Here is a 14,015-nt window from a genome sequence, read left to right on the forward strand (position 1 = left end):
GAGAATGGATCTCTTTTTTAGATTGAACATCAGTTTCAAAGAAAACCCAATTTAGTTACCTTCTCCAATTTATTGTCTTGCCTTGCAATAACAAGAACAAAAAAAAAAAAAAAAAAAAAAACTAATTAATTTTTCTTTTTAAATTGTATGGAATCTTTTGTATATAAAGCACAAATTGACAAAGATACGTCAATAATAATTAGATTTATGACTGAACGGAAAGTATTACAAAGAAGTTTGGCATCGACACGGTATGTGACGAACACAGTCGCATATGAATCTGTCAGCCAATCTTCGTGACCAAATTTGGTGGCAAAAAGAGGAAAAAGGATCGTCCCCTCAATTTAGTCAACTCCCCCTTTTTAAGTTAAGCAATTTCCTCCATAATCCGGATCTTTAATTACCATCTTATTCCGGAAAGAATATCAGTAACTCATAATTGAGATTCCACACGTGGCAGGACCTCACTGGCGTATGGGAAAGTGGGGAAATTCGTTTAAATGCAATTGCCTAATAAATAACAAAAATATAACAGTAACACCCTCTGCATGCACTCTATTTGTCTATACATAACGCCCCTCCCTCTCCCTCTCTCTTCTCCTTCTCCTTCTTCTTCCTCCTCCTCTGTCCAGACACATCATAACGCCACTCTCTCTCTCTCTCTCGCTCTTCTGTGAAAAGGGGAAGATGGAGAAGAAGAAGAATCTGCCGGTGGTGGTCTGGTGGCTGAGGAGGCAACCCATGAAGGTGAAGGTCACGGTGGTGGCGAGCCTCATGGTGGCTTGCCTGGTGGCCCTGAAGCTGACGGTGAAGAACCACGGTCACTTCTTCGTCGCCTCCGAGCTCAGCCATGCGGTCGGGCTGCTCGTGCTCGGGTACAAGCTCATCCGCCAGAGGACTTGCTCCGGTACAACTCCTCTCCTTTTCTCCCTCCTTTTTTTTTTTTTTTGATTTTTATTTATTTATTTACATGCTCTGTTTTATAGCCATTGAGTTGCTTTCCCTTGTTTTTATTTCTTGACTTTTGGCCGAGTGAACTGGGCAGATGTCGATTCAATTTGCACTGATCGTTTGGACCATGCACCCGAAATTTCGGCTCGTGTCTATGGTGTAATAGGTTTTCTAGTGGGGGCTATGGAGATATCGGAAATTGGAAATTATTGTGTAGACCGGATTGGATGCATCATGTGCCCCTCGAAGCTATCGGAAATCGAAATCTGAAATTTTGTCGATTTAGGATGTGTGCACTCGGTCCATGCAATAAATTCTATTTCGAAAGTATTTTCCAATGACTCAATGCGGGCTTGAGGCCTCCTTTGATTGGTAAGCCAGCAATCTAGAACAAGTAGATTAAGCCTTGTGGGATAATCTGATCCATTGTTCCTAGCTAATGATTCGAATTTGCTTGAAGGATCCACTTTCATTATCATGACCATGAGGATGGTCCTTCTACAAAAGTCAATTGCAATGAAACGATAAGTAACAACTCTTATTGGGACTAATCATTCAATGACTTCTAGTGTTTTGTAAAGTCTCTGGGGACATTGCATAATCGACAGTAAAGTGTGCCTTTGCTCTTCGAAAAGAGTTCGTGGGATGCAATTTGCTCGATGCTGTCGATGTCATAGGTTAAGATTCAGTATAGGGGAAATGTTCCTCATATGTCGGTAATTAGCACAGATCGAAGTTTAGTAATTGGAAGCTGCAGTTTGTCTCTCCAGGATGAATTTAGTTTATGCTTTATACACTAGCATATTTACTGAGATCGTGGGGTACCACGGTTAGGTATAGGTAATGGAAATAGGTCGGACCGTCATCGTCAAAATGGTGGTATATACTTGTTCAGAATATGGGGACGGGATATGCCGCCCATCATGAAAGTGGCCATGGCATGGTGATCAGTAATCTAACCCAAACATTACATGTATCTCATAATTCTATTCCCATGGATCCTTTTTCAGGCCTGTCTCTAAAGACTCAAGAGCTCACGGCTATCTTCCTCGTGGCAAGGTTTCTCTCCAGTACCATCTCCGAACAGAACATCCATACCATGTTGGATTTCGTTACTCTCGTGTCAACCGCATGGGTCATCTACATGATGCGAGTCAAGTTGAGAGCAACGTATGCAAAGGATCTAGACAATTTTCCTATATATTATGTGGTAAGTACGTAGAATACATTGCGAAATATATCTGATGTTACTACTTTGAATCTCTGCTAGTGCTAACATATTGTGCTTCAACATTCTGAATGTCAGGTGGTGCCCTGCATCATCCTCGCTGTCCTGGTTCATCCTTACATTCCCACCTCTCGCCACATTGAGATGCCATTTGCATTTGCTGTCTATGCAGAAGCTTTGGCCGTGCTGCCTCAGCTTCGGCTAATGCAGAATATGAAGGTCGATTATTCATGCTACCTTAGTTTAACGTGCTCCGGATTGGGCTTGAGTTTTCTCATTCATGTCTTTCGCGAGATGGTTTTCAGATGATCGAGCCATTCACAGCCCACTACGTTTTTGCTCTTGGGGTTGCAAGATTCTTGGCCTGGGCTCATTGGATTATTCAGGTCAGCTTTGTTTCTCGTATCAAAGCATTGCAATTGAAATTGCAGATTTCTCATCTTCCATTCCGAAAATGTCTCATTTGGAGTTTAGATCAGTGAAAATGACTTGGTTGTTTACATAATGTCTGGCGAACACATGTGCGCAGACTATCGACACGCGGGGGGCGTTTTTTTACTTGATTGGGAGCGGCTCCTTCTGGTTCCTGGCGATCTTCCTCGCTGAAGTCGTGCAGTCCTTCATCTTGGTCGACTTTTGCTACTACTACATCAAGAGGTAAGCTTTGTTTCGCCGCCGTTTTCTGCTATTATTTCTCTTGGATTTCGATGACAAGGTTTTCTCTGTGTTTCCAGTTTTATAGAAGGCCAACTGGTGATGACGATGCCAGTCTAGACAATTTCAGGTGGCTGGCTTTTATACTTTGATCTTGAGAGGCAAAGTCTTTTTTCTCTTGACCAAGTGAGACTTAGCTACTTCTTCGCTGTACTTCATGGCCAAAACTAGATTTTGAGAATCGACTGACCTGACTCTGTACTTTTTTTTTTTTCTTTTAGAGTTATGGCAAATCGAGCCGTGTTGGCATAACTTGTAGTCTATCCGAACTCGACTTTCGATCATCGAAATCCGGCTTAAGCTCTGTTCTTGATTTCGAGACATGCTTACGCGCTGATATGTAAAATTTTATCGGGCTCCTTGAAAGACACAAGGCGTGTATTTGATGTTTACCAGGTAACGGCTCAAATACCCTCGAGTAATATTATAAATTTAGGGGGAAAAGGTCATGTTCACGTCACTTTGGAGAGATTCAACAGGTGAATTTGAAAGGGAAAATTTATTAATTTCCCGTGATTAGTTTGACATTTTCACTTGGTCTTTGAGATTGACTAGGCTCAATTACATTCAAGGCAGTAAGAGTCTGTAAAACAGACAACCCGAACCGATTAGGCTCAATTACATCCAAGGCAGTAAAAGTCTGTATAACAGACAACCTGAACCGAAAACCGCCGGACACTACATATATTTATGATTATTTCTTAAAAAAAATGAAAGTAACTAGTGTTTTTTTTTTTCCATTTCTTCATTACATAAAACAGCAGGAAAAAAAAAAAAAGTAATCCGTTTCAATTGGACCGGACCGGATTGGGAATTGATCATCCCTATAAGGCAGAGGTTGCCGAGCGAGCTTGATTGAAACAGGGTCGTGCTAGGCATGGGCCATGGAGCGCCGGCCCACGCATGGCCTCTAGCCTAATTAGGCCTGAGCCTAGGCAAGCCCATTGACCCTAACGGGTGATCCCAGGCCCTACTTTTTTTTCTTCGGATTCAGCCTCTGAGACCACGCGCGGGGGACACACAGGCCCAAGCCCAATCGTAAAAATAGTTTGGGGCTCAAAGGCACCAAAAGATTTGAACGACCGAAAACGAAACACTCCTCTATAAATTGGCTCCCTACCAGTCATTTTTAGTCAATCCCCACTCACATAACACTTCCTAACACTCTCTCCTTCCTCCTTTCAACGATTTTGATATTGATCTAAATGTCGCCATGGAAAACAACAACGGCAAAGATGACTTCCGAACACTCTAACTCAATTCGGACTTCACCTTGAAAAGGCCATGAGAATTATTCGTTGAGTTTTGCAACAACAGTGTTAGACTCCACTCTAGCAACGAGCCGAATTGGGAGAACGGCGAGGCACAACAACCGAATGACTAGGAGCAACCATAAAGGCGAACATCGCACGTTGGTCCCTGCCAAGACTGTACATGAAAAGAAACCCCTACCCTCGAATAAAACCTCCAGGCAACTAACACCAGAAAACTGCAAGTCACTGTACAAAGAGAAAAGGGCAACGTTGGTGCATATAAGTAGGGGTGAGCATATTGAACCGCCTAGACCGAGAACCGCCCAAACTGGACCGACTCTTTTTTTTTTTTTTTTGTTAATTTTTTTTAATTTATTGAAAATAGTAATAAACCCTAAAATTATAATGACTCTAGTTTTTTTTTTTGTTTTTTTTTTTTATTACGAGTAGCCGGTTTCATTGGAACAAACTTGACCGGTCAGTCTAGTATGGTTTTCGGTCCCTGGTCCCAAAAAATGGGAACCAGTCCTTGGGACCGATCATCCCTACATACAAGAACAACTCTAGTTAGAGGTACTCTACATGATAAGGAAGAAAAGCTGAGAATTTTTCTCTTGACTTAAGGTGGGAAGTGGCATTCCACGCACAAGATATTGAAGAAGAAATGCAATTAGGAGATGAGTGGGGTAACAACGCTTTACTCCAACACTCATAAAGGGAATTTGCCGGTCACTCGCCACTCATACCACAAGATTAAAGAGCCACCAAAATTCATAGGGATTGCTTTCAGGGTGTTCAATGATGCAATTAGTGTTTTGTATCTAGCGATTATTTATCAAGTAACCGTGCCGTTCCATTACTATACAATTTGTTGTATGAGCTAGTGAACAAAGAGGTTGATTCCTTCTTCAACGAAGTAGTAGACTTCATGAAAGTAGAATTCCTCAAAATATTAAAAGGACTTATCTGCCTTTTTTTCTTTTTTCTTTTTTGATCGTTTCCCCTATCTTTGATCCGAGGGTCCAGTTGAAGGGGCTCAAAACTCTTCCTGTTTCATGTTACCAAAGATTTGGGGTTGGATGAGGAGGTCCGAGTCGAGCAGATTGCCAAGATGTTGATGGATTGGCTTCGCAATAATGAGGCTTCATATTATAATAGATTTGATACAACGAACTCAGCCCCACAGATGGAGACGGCACCCTCATCAAGCAATCCCAAAAATCAAATTGAAAATGTTTTTTTTATTGATTGCTCACAAATAATTGTTAAACAACAATTAATATCTATGTCAAATCGAGTTTTCAATCAATCGTACCTAAATGCATCGAGTTCTGAACGCGTCATGTAGTGTCTTAGTCATTATAAAATACTGTCGCATTGCATATTTATGAGTCGCAATTTATAAAATCAACTTATAGTATTATTTCGAATTCTCTTTCAATTTTCCTTAAAATTCATATTTAAAAAGAGAGTTGGAGCCAATCGTTTACTGACGCGTAGCCACCCCTAATTCCGCCCTTCCATTATTTTATTGTTTGGTCTGCGCCCTTACTTAAATTGTCCGACCGAAATAATATCTCCGTTCATAGAGATCGTTCCCCTCCCCGCTACGGACTCCCCGTCGCCTCCACGTATCACACCTCTCGTTATCCAAACAGCTCAATCCACGTGCGCTCGACCGCTCAGATGCCGACACGCAGGATCGCCCCGCGTCGCGAAACCGACCCGACGAGGGCCCCGCCCCGCCCCGCCCGCCGCCCGCCGCTGTCGCTCCGCAGAAACGCAAACGTGGCCTTGACCCCAGCCGTACGGCGTTTCTGTTTTGGCCGGCGACGTGGAGATCCGCGGGGGCGCCAGATCTCCATCCACGTGGCCCCCTCCCCTTGAAAGCGAATTTAGATTCCCGTGTCGGGAAGAGAAACGGAAGGAAGCCCTCCCCCACTCGCCCGCCCCTCGCCATGCAACCCCGCCACGTGTCGCCGTAGGCCCTACCCCCCCGCGACGCTCGCGACACGTGTCCCCCCCGGGAAGGAAAGAGGGCAATCCGACTTGCGTCTATGGAAATTCTCGTTAGCTGTCAACGAGGATTCGGTGGGGCTTGCCTTGTTTGTCTCGCGACGCATCCCCCGCCCGTCGGTTTCGACACGTGTCGGCCCCTCCCGGCCCCGCCCGTCGCTATTATTACTCTACGGAGGAGCTAACGTTGTCCCAGAAGGAAAATCGAGAGAAAAAAGGACACAGTGAACGTTCCATCTTCTTCTTCTTCTTCTTCTTCTTCTTCTTCCGTCCTTCCTTCCTTTGTTGCTATATACTTGCGAAGAGAACGAGAAAAGTCTCGCCTTTGTCCGTGTTGGAGGCTGAAACGATGTTGGAGATCACGGGCGCCAGCGAGGTGGGGTCGAAGGAGGGAAAGCTCGAGGAGGTCGAGCTCGATTTGGATTTGTCGATCGGGGGTTCGTACGGGAAATCCGAGAAGGCGAGGGAGTCCGCGAAAGGCCTCGCCTTGGAGAGCGCGTTGGGGTCGGACGGCGCGTTCCCCGGCGGGGCGGATAATGGGGGAGCTCGGAAAGATCGGCCCGTCTCTCCGGAGCTGACGGGGTCGGATCTTGAGACGGGGGGGTCGGAGTCGGACCCGGAGAGGAAGCGGGCAATGCAGGCCATGAGGAGGTTCGAGGCGAAGAGGAAGAGAGAGGAGAAGCGGCGGAGGAAGGGCGGCGCGGACGGCGCTGGGAGGTCCGACCTGGCCGGAGAGCCCGCCCGGAAAAAGGCGAAGGAGGAGGGGGCGGATGGGAAGCACGGTGGCGAGGGGTCGGCGGCGGCGGCGACTGCTCATCCCGTGTGCCCGCCGTACCTGGTGGTGCCGGTGCAGTTCCCGTACGGTCCTTTCGTGAACGGGTACGGGATCCCTTACTGGGTCCCGGGTCCGGGCAAGAGCGATGGGGTTTTGGGGTTGGGGCAGAATGTCTCGGAGCAGAGCAGCAGCGGGAAGAAAACGTCGTCCTCGAATGGGTCGCAATTGTGCAGCTCTTCTGGAGTCTCCGATTGCCAGGGCTCTTCTCCGCGCCAAGGTACTGCCTTTTGGGCTTCTTCTTGATAATAGAAATTTAAATTTGGTTCTCTGGTGCGTTGATGATTTGTTGATCTTTTATTTCAAAATTCAGTTCGAAAAAGTTTGTCCCTTTTCTGGGATTCTTTGTTGTCTGGATGTTGGGCAAGTACGACCCTGCTTGGTGTTCGCCACTGACAGAGAAAGGGGATGAATGTGTGTGTATTGCCAAGAGAGACCTTTACAGAGAAATAGTACTTTATTGCATCACCGATCTCGTGAGCCGATGTTGTTCAGGCATTCATGTTTCTAGGAAGTTGATGTTTACATAGATTGGCTGGTCGGAACGGTTTCCATGTGATTAACGCGAGAACTAATCCCTTCCAGCCTCCTAGCGCAGGCTGAAATTCGTAGACGGCACTTACCCGTTTTTGTTTCTGAGCGACGCTGATGATCTTTTTTTTTTCTTTTTTTTTCGCAGGTGGCACTAGCTATGATGCCAAAAACCGTTCCACTGCGAGCAGCAGAAAGAGACGATTGCCTGAGCGGAATTCTTCCCACCATACATCAGAATCTGCTGAACTCACGGACGAGGCAAAGAACCTTTCTGATGAGAAAGCCGATTCCACAAGTCCTACCAGGTCAACAGACCTGACTAAGCCAAATGAAGACGCCGGTTTTATAACCCAAGGCCCACCTCAAAATCCCGATAGGGAGTGTGCCAACCCAAGGTCTGCTTCGCCCAACGGAGGCGCCGGAAAGCCTCCGAGGCCTTCACCTCCTCTCATTCGGATGCCGCGTGTTTCAACAACAGGAAACGGCCCGAATGGCAAGACAGTCAACGGATTCCTGCATAAGTACTCGAAGGCAGAGGTCAGCATTGTTTGCACCTGCCATGGATTCACTTTCTCGCCGGCTGAGTTTGTGGAGCATGCTGGGGGCACAAACGTGTTGCATCCTCTCAGACACATCACGATGGTACCTTAGGTACTCTTTTTACGGACACATCGGGGTAACATAACGTTTATGTTCAAATTGTGGGGGCTTTTTTGCGCACTTTTACATGTCCCTCTTCCTAGAAGCTGTATAGATAGATAGGCGATGGCGGGCAAGGGTGGAATATCGATGTAGAGCTGAGATCGCAAGAATGTGAGGATATTGGTTTTGTAATTGTTTCTCCTTTTCTTTGATTCGATTCGAGGAGCATTTATATGGATGAAGTTGTGAATAGCTTTTTGCTTGCTTCGAAAGAAATGAAAAAGAATGTTCCTCAGAAGTTTGGCCTTTCTACACCTTATGTTCAACCGGAGGCTGAAAATACCGGGTTCAGTCTGATACCCTGACAGTGATTAAACGCATGATGTCGTGGACATAAGATGGGTCGATACGGGTCAGAATGTTCTATCTACAGCTAGACTACATGTACGTGAAAACTTGACCGAACCACAGGTATGTGGACTGCGGCGAAAACGATTCATGATCCGGACATGATCACATAATGGTCCGGCCTTGGACAATAAACCGAGGACCTTATCAAAGGTTAGCTTTCGGATTTGGTTTTAGCAGCGTCCAATGAAGTAACTATAAGAGAAGAAAAGATCAGCAGACTTCATGTACCTGGAGCATTAACTCAGACTAATAGCTTTCCAGGGTCGAAAGACGGATGACTCAATACAACGATTGTTGACTTTATTTGTGAGGGAAAAGTAAAAAAAAAAAAAAAAAAATCGGTACCAATTCAATTCTAAACTTTTTTATTGGACCAATTTAGTCCTATACCTTTTAATATTGGTACCAATTTAGTCAATCCAGCCAATTTTTGTCGGTTAGCGTTGATGTGGACGTTAACCCGTGGCCGGACGCTGACGTGTCAATTTTTATGATTTTTTTATTTTTAATTTTGAATTTTTTTTTTTTTTTTTTTCTGGCCACTGGGCACGCTCATCGGCCACCGCCCAAAAAAAAAAAAAAAAGGAAAAAAATTAATAAAAAATTCAAAAATAATAAAAAAATGATAAAAATTACCATGCCAACGTTCGGCCATCATATGACGTCCACGTCGTACCGGCCGGCTAAAATTGACTGGATGTATTGAATTATTATCAAAATTAAAATGTTTATGACTAAATTGATCCAATTGAAAAATTTAGCACTGAATTAGTACCAATGCAATATGTTTGTGACTTTTTTTTAATACTTTTCTCCTTATTTGTGGCTGAAATCGCCAACAGTCTTTTTGTCCATTTTGAGAGACATTATGGAGAAACCTACAAATGCCAGCCTCAGCAGTCCACCTTTCTGTTATGGCTCATGAATGTGCGGTTTGGCCTTAACTTCCCTAGTCTCAAGGTGAATTTACTCATGTAGCTAGTGCAAGACATCGCTCTTTTTAGTTATAGTAAAGGTAATATAAATATCCAATCGATTGGTTATGAAATACCATTAATTCTCTGCTTGTAGATGCATTCTCAAGTTAGCCACTTATCCGGACATGGTGTTCTAAGTACCATGTTAGGCACTGGTTTCAAAACACTTCGAGGTCTACGATGAAAAATCAGCTCGGACTTTCACTTTGCACCGTGCTTAAATTGGAATGTTGCTTTTCACCGCCCCGTGATTTTAGCCAGATTACTCCCGAGTGTCTTTCACTCTACACCGTGCTTAAATTGGAACGTTGCTTTTCACCGCCTCGTGTTTTTTGTTGGATTACTCCTGAGTGTCTTTCGAGCATTTCTATAGTGCGTCGGGTGTATCTTATAATATTACGATGTGTTGTCATAGTTAAGAAATTGGTGATTACAAATTGCTTGGCACGTAAATATTTTGCAAGAATCCGACAGCTTATCATAGCGAACAAATCCAACTTTTCATGAATGAACCAAATGTTGGGAGTTCATGGTACTTAACACTTGACTGATACCACGTAAAGCCATTTCTTTTTTGCATGATTGGCCCTGCAAGTAAAAATCATGGTAAATTCCTCCTAAGTCGACAGTAATCTTGATTGGCTTATCCTCGAACGTTTCACGGCAACCTCCTTTATAAGCATCTCCTACGAAACAACATCAATGCTTCACTGAGAACATCCAACAAACCACAGCAGTTGCCAAGGAAAATCTTAAAACCATGGCCTTGTTCAGTAGCCATATCTTCTTGCTCTTATCACTCAACCTTGCGTTCTCAGGTGGTGCGACCCCCCTCTCAAGGAATGAAACCGGTGGCGCCCGCGGTGACTTCGTGATCAGCCCTTTCAAGACCGTGGTGCAAGTGTTTAACCGCCTCTACGGTACGAGCTTCACGATCCATTGCAAGTCCAAGGACAACGATCTAGGAACTCACATGGTTGGCCCCAAGGGGAACTACCGGTTCAAGTTCCGGGCCAATTTCTGGGGCACCACGTTGTTTTTCTGCAGGGTTTCGTGGGCGAAAGGGTGGACCGTGTTCAATATCTACTCGACCAAGAGAGACATCGGCCGTTGCCAGACTTACTGCGTGTGGGAAGTCCTTGGTGATGGCCTCTACGGCTATAGGCAAAACGATAAAGTTTGTGACCTTAAACTCCCGTTCAAGAACAAGCCCTAATCCGATACTTTGATGGCAAGGATTGGCATGAAGAATTCCGTCGTTTCATGTAATAAACATCCCTCCGCCGGTCTTTGTATCAATCACTTAATTAAAAGCAAATTGACAGCGATTGTTCTTGGCTCAATTACAACATTCGTAAATTGCCAATATTTTGGCCTATCGTGAGGCGTTCGCTTCCTCTCCCCCTCAAATGCCGCGCATCTCAGTGACGGGATACGGCCTGAACGGCCAGACGATGGACGGGTTCTTGCACAAGTACACGGAGGCAGAGACCAGCATCGTCTGCGCGCGCCGCGGGTGTGTTCTTTTTTTCACCGGCCGAGTTTGTGGAGCATGCTGAGGTGCAGATGCGTGTCGTCCTCTTAGACACATCCACAAAATTAAGGTGAACCGGAATGAGATTCTCAACTTTAGTCTCGTAAAATCTCTGACGGCGACTAGCTTGAAAACGCGCCTACCTTCAGTTCGACAGGGACATGCTTCAGTCAGTTCAGGGTCGGAACGACAGCGTTCCGTTCCTCTACATGTTTGTGAAATTTTAACCGATCTGAAGGAGCACGGAACACTGCGAGCACAGATCATGATCCGCGCACATATCAGACCAAAGCGAATCTTGTCTAGGAGGGTTCTAAAATAAGGATTCAATCACAATGTATGAGGACATCACAGACTGCATGCACATCTTCTGAATGTTTGGTCCTTCAAAATGTTGTCGACTAGATTTTGGCTAAAGTTATTACAATCTGTCCATATTATGAGACCAAAAACAACTCAAGCTCGGTTTCAATCAATAAGGGTCAGCCATTACAAAGAAAGAAACGAAAAGTCTGTTCCGCCTCATAAATATGCGGTCTGGCATTTACCTTCCCTAGGTCTGAACAGTTTTCTTCATTTTCTCGGTCTAATTTTTTGTCGGTCTAATTTAACTTCACAGTATGCTCACCAGATTAGTCCTACTAATTAATATCAACCGTCGGTATTCAAGCTAGTGGTAATGGCGGTGGCGGTGGGCGGTGGTGGGTGGTGGGTGGCGGCAGGGATTTCTTAACCAAAAAAGGAGTTCATGTATGGAAGATGAAGAAGAGAGATGACGTGGATACATCTCGACCGTCCACTGCATGTTCGGTGACGTAGCATGATCTTAAGAAGGCAGGTTGATGTCTCCAATGTGTACAACTAATAATGACACGATGGCACAACCATCCACATCAACAGATGCTAGGTTTTTTTTTTTTTAATGAAATCACTAAATTAAATTAAATATCGAGGATGTCAAGTTTGTCTAAAAAAAATTGAAAAATTTAAATGAAAATTTGAAACAAAATCGTTTTCTTTAAAGATGACTCAGGGTGGATTTCGTCTCAAATAAAATTTAATGTGATCAAGTTAATCTCAAATAAGACTAATTAGAGTGTGTGAAAATGTTCCTTGACTTCCAGATCCCATCCAACCACCCTTAAAATTGAAGAGAAGCTCAACAAGCTCAAGTCAGAGGATGCCACATCGACTCTGTCATTCAAGTCGATCGGCATGGCTCTCGGGCCTCGAGCAAAGTATTTGGGCACGTACTACCTCTACAATGCCCACCGGGACACCACGCGGTGTCCGGATCTCTGCAAGTGGTCGGTTGAAGAGAAGGGCGTGCAAGGGTTCATGCAGAGCGACGGAGGGAAGAGATTTGTTCTTCCCCTTTACCTGACTTGAGGGGGATTTGATTTGGTTTGTGGAATAAAAGTTCAGATTCATGTGGCCCAATTTGTATCCTGATGAGTGGAAATGTTGATGTTTGTGCAGATCAGCGTGTACTTTGGTCCAAGAATAAAGCATCTGAACTTTTTATACATTTAGATTTGATCTCACCACGGTTAAAATTCATAGATTACTCTACAGTTTCTTCAACTTTTGAATGGAACATGTCAGTGGCACTTTCGACTTGCCAATTATGTATTATCTTCCTCTTTTGACCGTTCAGTTGAAACAAACATTCAAATGCCATAATTTTTTTAAGGTCAGATTATAGTCAAAATTAGATATGTGATACTGTAACTTATTACTTTAATAATTATGAAGAGGATTCAGTTTGAATTCGAGATTGCGTATAGTTATTGGAAAAAGATATGCTTTCATCTTCTCTTGGTAAATATAGATTGTTTCCCTGATCTCAAAACTCCTTTCATCTATTTTGATTCAGATGAGTTCTTTACCAAAAGTCTTTAGTTGAAAAAAAATAGAATGCCTATCTTTGAAGAGAGAAGGAGCACAACAGAACAGACGGTTGAGCCACAGCAACATAAGGCCATCTTGAGCTCCAGGTACAGAGAATTGCCATATTATTGACAGTGAATTTCATCGAATCAGTCGCTTGAACTTTGCTTTTTCTTTCACAGAAAAAATTCTTCAGTGCCAAAATTTGAGTTCAGTTCTACTTGCTATGCGTAGCCACCTGATGCAACCTCCGAATCCCGCTGATGGCCCTGGAAATCCTGACCAAATTAGGCCTCACTAGTCCCAGATTGTTCACCTTCCCAGCTGATAACCTAAATGCCTCCAAGCAACACGTTTCTTCGCTCACTTCAACTTCGTCATCGTCCTCGTCGTCGCTTGTCTGTCCTCTTTCCCTCCCCGACTCCGTCTCGCTGCTCTCTTCGTTCCATTCGTCCTCGTACAGCTCCCACAACCGATCCATCCCCTCTCCAGTATCATCCCCGTTGCCGTGCCGCTCCTCGTAGAGCTTGCACGCCAACGTTCTCCTCGATTCCTTTTCCTTCCTCGTCGCTGACCCGAAATTCCAAATATTCGAAGGCATCGCTTGGAAACTCCCGTTTTCTTGGGATTTCTTCCCTTCAATGTTTCCAGCAACAATTGTTTCACCGCCTGATGATGCATCGGATGCTGTTTCCAACTTTGGCTCTTCTTGTCGATCATCTTTCTTGAATTCTGGGGCAGGTAGGTTGACTTCTCTGGATTCCATTATGGAAGTATTAGGCGGACACATCGCTTCATTTTCCTGGAAAATTTCGTGCATCAGATTATTGTTCATAAAATTCTAAATGCAAATGTCAAATAAGTAATATGATGATAAGAAAAAACATTGTCCATAGATATTGGTAATTAATAAACCAATTAAATATTAAAAAGTGAATAATTAACATTTATCTAGCAAATCAAAATAGAATTGGGAATGCATTCAAATTGACAATCTCAAACAAAATTTCGGAACTAAATATAGTTAATCAAT

General features: G+C 44.1%; 4 protein-coding genes across 4 annotated transcripts; 3 read left to right on the plus strand and 1 right to left on the minus strand.

Moving 5' to 3' along the window:
* The first annotated feature begins 687 nt into the window (after positions 1-687).
* Positions 688-3,193, plus strand: LOC104416306 (ER lumen protein-retaining receptor erd-2.2). The gene is made up of 6 exons (XM_018860176.2): positions 688-907; positions 1,962-2,161; positions 2,258-2,398; positions 2,485-2,565; positions 2,709-2,836; positions 2,914-3,193. Exons 1-6 carry the CDS (start codon positions 688-690, stop codon positions 2,951-2,953), a joined length of 810 nt encoding a protein of 269 aa, XP_018715721.2. The 3' UTR covers positions 2,954-3,193.
* A 3,173-nt stretch (positions 3,194-6,366) lies between these two features.
* On the plus strand, positions 6,367-8,468 carry LOC104456520 (ninja-family protein Os07g0602900). Its single transcript, XM_010071326.3, has 2 exons — positions 6,367-7,214; positions 7,674-8,468. The coding sequence occupies exons 1-2, from the start codon at positions 6,512-6,514 to the stop codon at positions 8,177-8,179; spliced, it is 1,209 nt and encodes a 402-aa protein (XP_010069628.1). The 5' UTR covers positions 6,367-6,511; the 3' UTR covers positions 8,180-8,468.
* A 1,850-nt stretch (positions 8,469-10,318) lies between these two features.
* On the plus strand, positions 10,319-10,774 carry LOC104416307 (S-protein homolog 5-like). The gene has a single exon (XM_010027713.2). The coding sequence runs from the start codon at positions 10,319-10,321 to the stop codon at positions 10,772-10,774; it is 456 nt and encodes a 151-aa protein (XP_010026015.2).
* A 2,425-nt stretch (positions 10,775-13,199) lies between these two features.
* On the minus strand, positions 13,200-13,772 carry LOC104416308. Its single transcript, XM_010027714.2, has one exon. It carries the CDS (start codon positions 13,770-13,772, stop codon positions 13,200-13,202), a length of 573 nt encoding a protein of 190 aa, XP_010026016.1.
* Positions 13,773-14,015: the final 243 nt, after the last annotated feature.

The sequence above is a fragment of the Eucalyptus grandis genome, chromosome 8 (assembly GCF_016545825.1).
Source record: "Eucalyptus grandis isolate ANBG69807.140 chromosome 8, ASM1654582v1, whole genome shotgun sequence".
Classification (NCBI taxonomy): Eukaryota; Viridiplantae; Streptophyta; class Magnoliopsida; order Myrtales; family Myrtaceae; genus Eucalyptus; species Eucalyptus grandis.

What these genes read in the sequence shown, in the direction of transcription:
- LOC104416306 (XM_018860176.2), top strand. Translation starts at nt 688, where the DNA reads ATGGAGAAGAAGAAGAATCTGCCGGTGGTGGTCTGGTGGCTGAGGAGG. An exon ending in CCGCCAGAGGACTTGCTCCG is followed by an intron (nt 908 to 1,961) that starts GTACAACTCCTC and finishes ATCCTTTTTCAG; the next exon opens with GCCTGTCTCTAAAGACTCAA. An exon ending in GGGCTCATTGGATTATTCAG is followed by an intron (nt 2,566 to 2,708) that starts GTCAGCTTTGTT and finishes ACATGTGCGCAG; the next exon opens with ACTATCGACACGCGGGGGGC.
- LOC104456520 (XM_010071326.3), top strand. Translation starts at nt 6,512, where the DNA reads ATGTTGGAGATCACGGGCGCCAGCGAGGTGGGGTCGAAGGAGGGAAAG. An exon ending in GGGCTCTTCTCCGCGCCAAG is followed by an intron (nt 7,215 to 7,673) that starts GTACTGCCTTTT and finishes TTTTTTTCGCAG; the next exon opens with GTGGCACTAGCTATGATGCC.
- LOC104416307 (XM_010027713.2), top strand. Translation starts at nt 10,319, where the DNA reads ATGGCCTTGTTCAGTAGCCATATCTTCTTGCTCTTATCACTCAACCTT.
- LOC104416308 (XM_010027714.2), bottom strand. Translation starts at nt 13,772, where the DNA reads ATGTGTCCGCCTAATACTTCCATAATGGAATCCAGAGAAGTCAACCTA.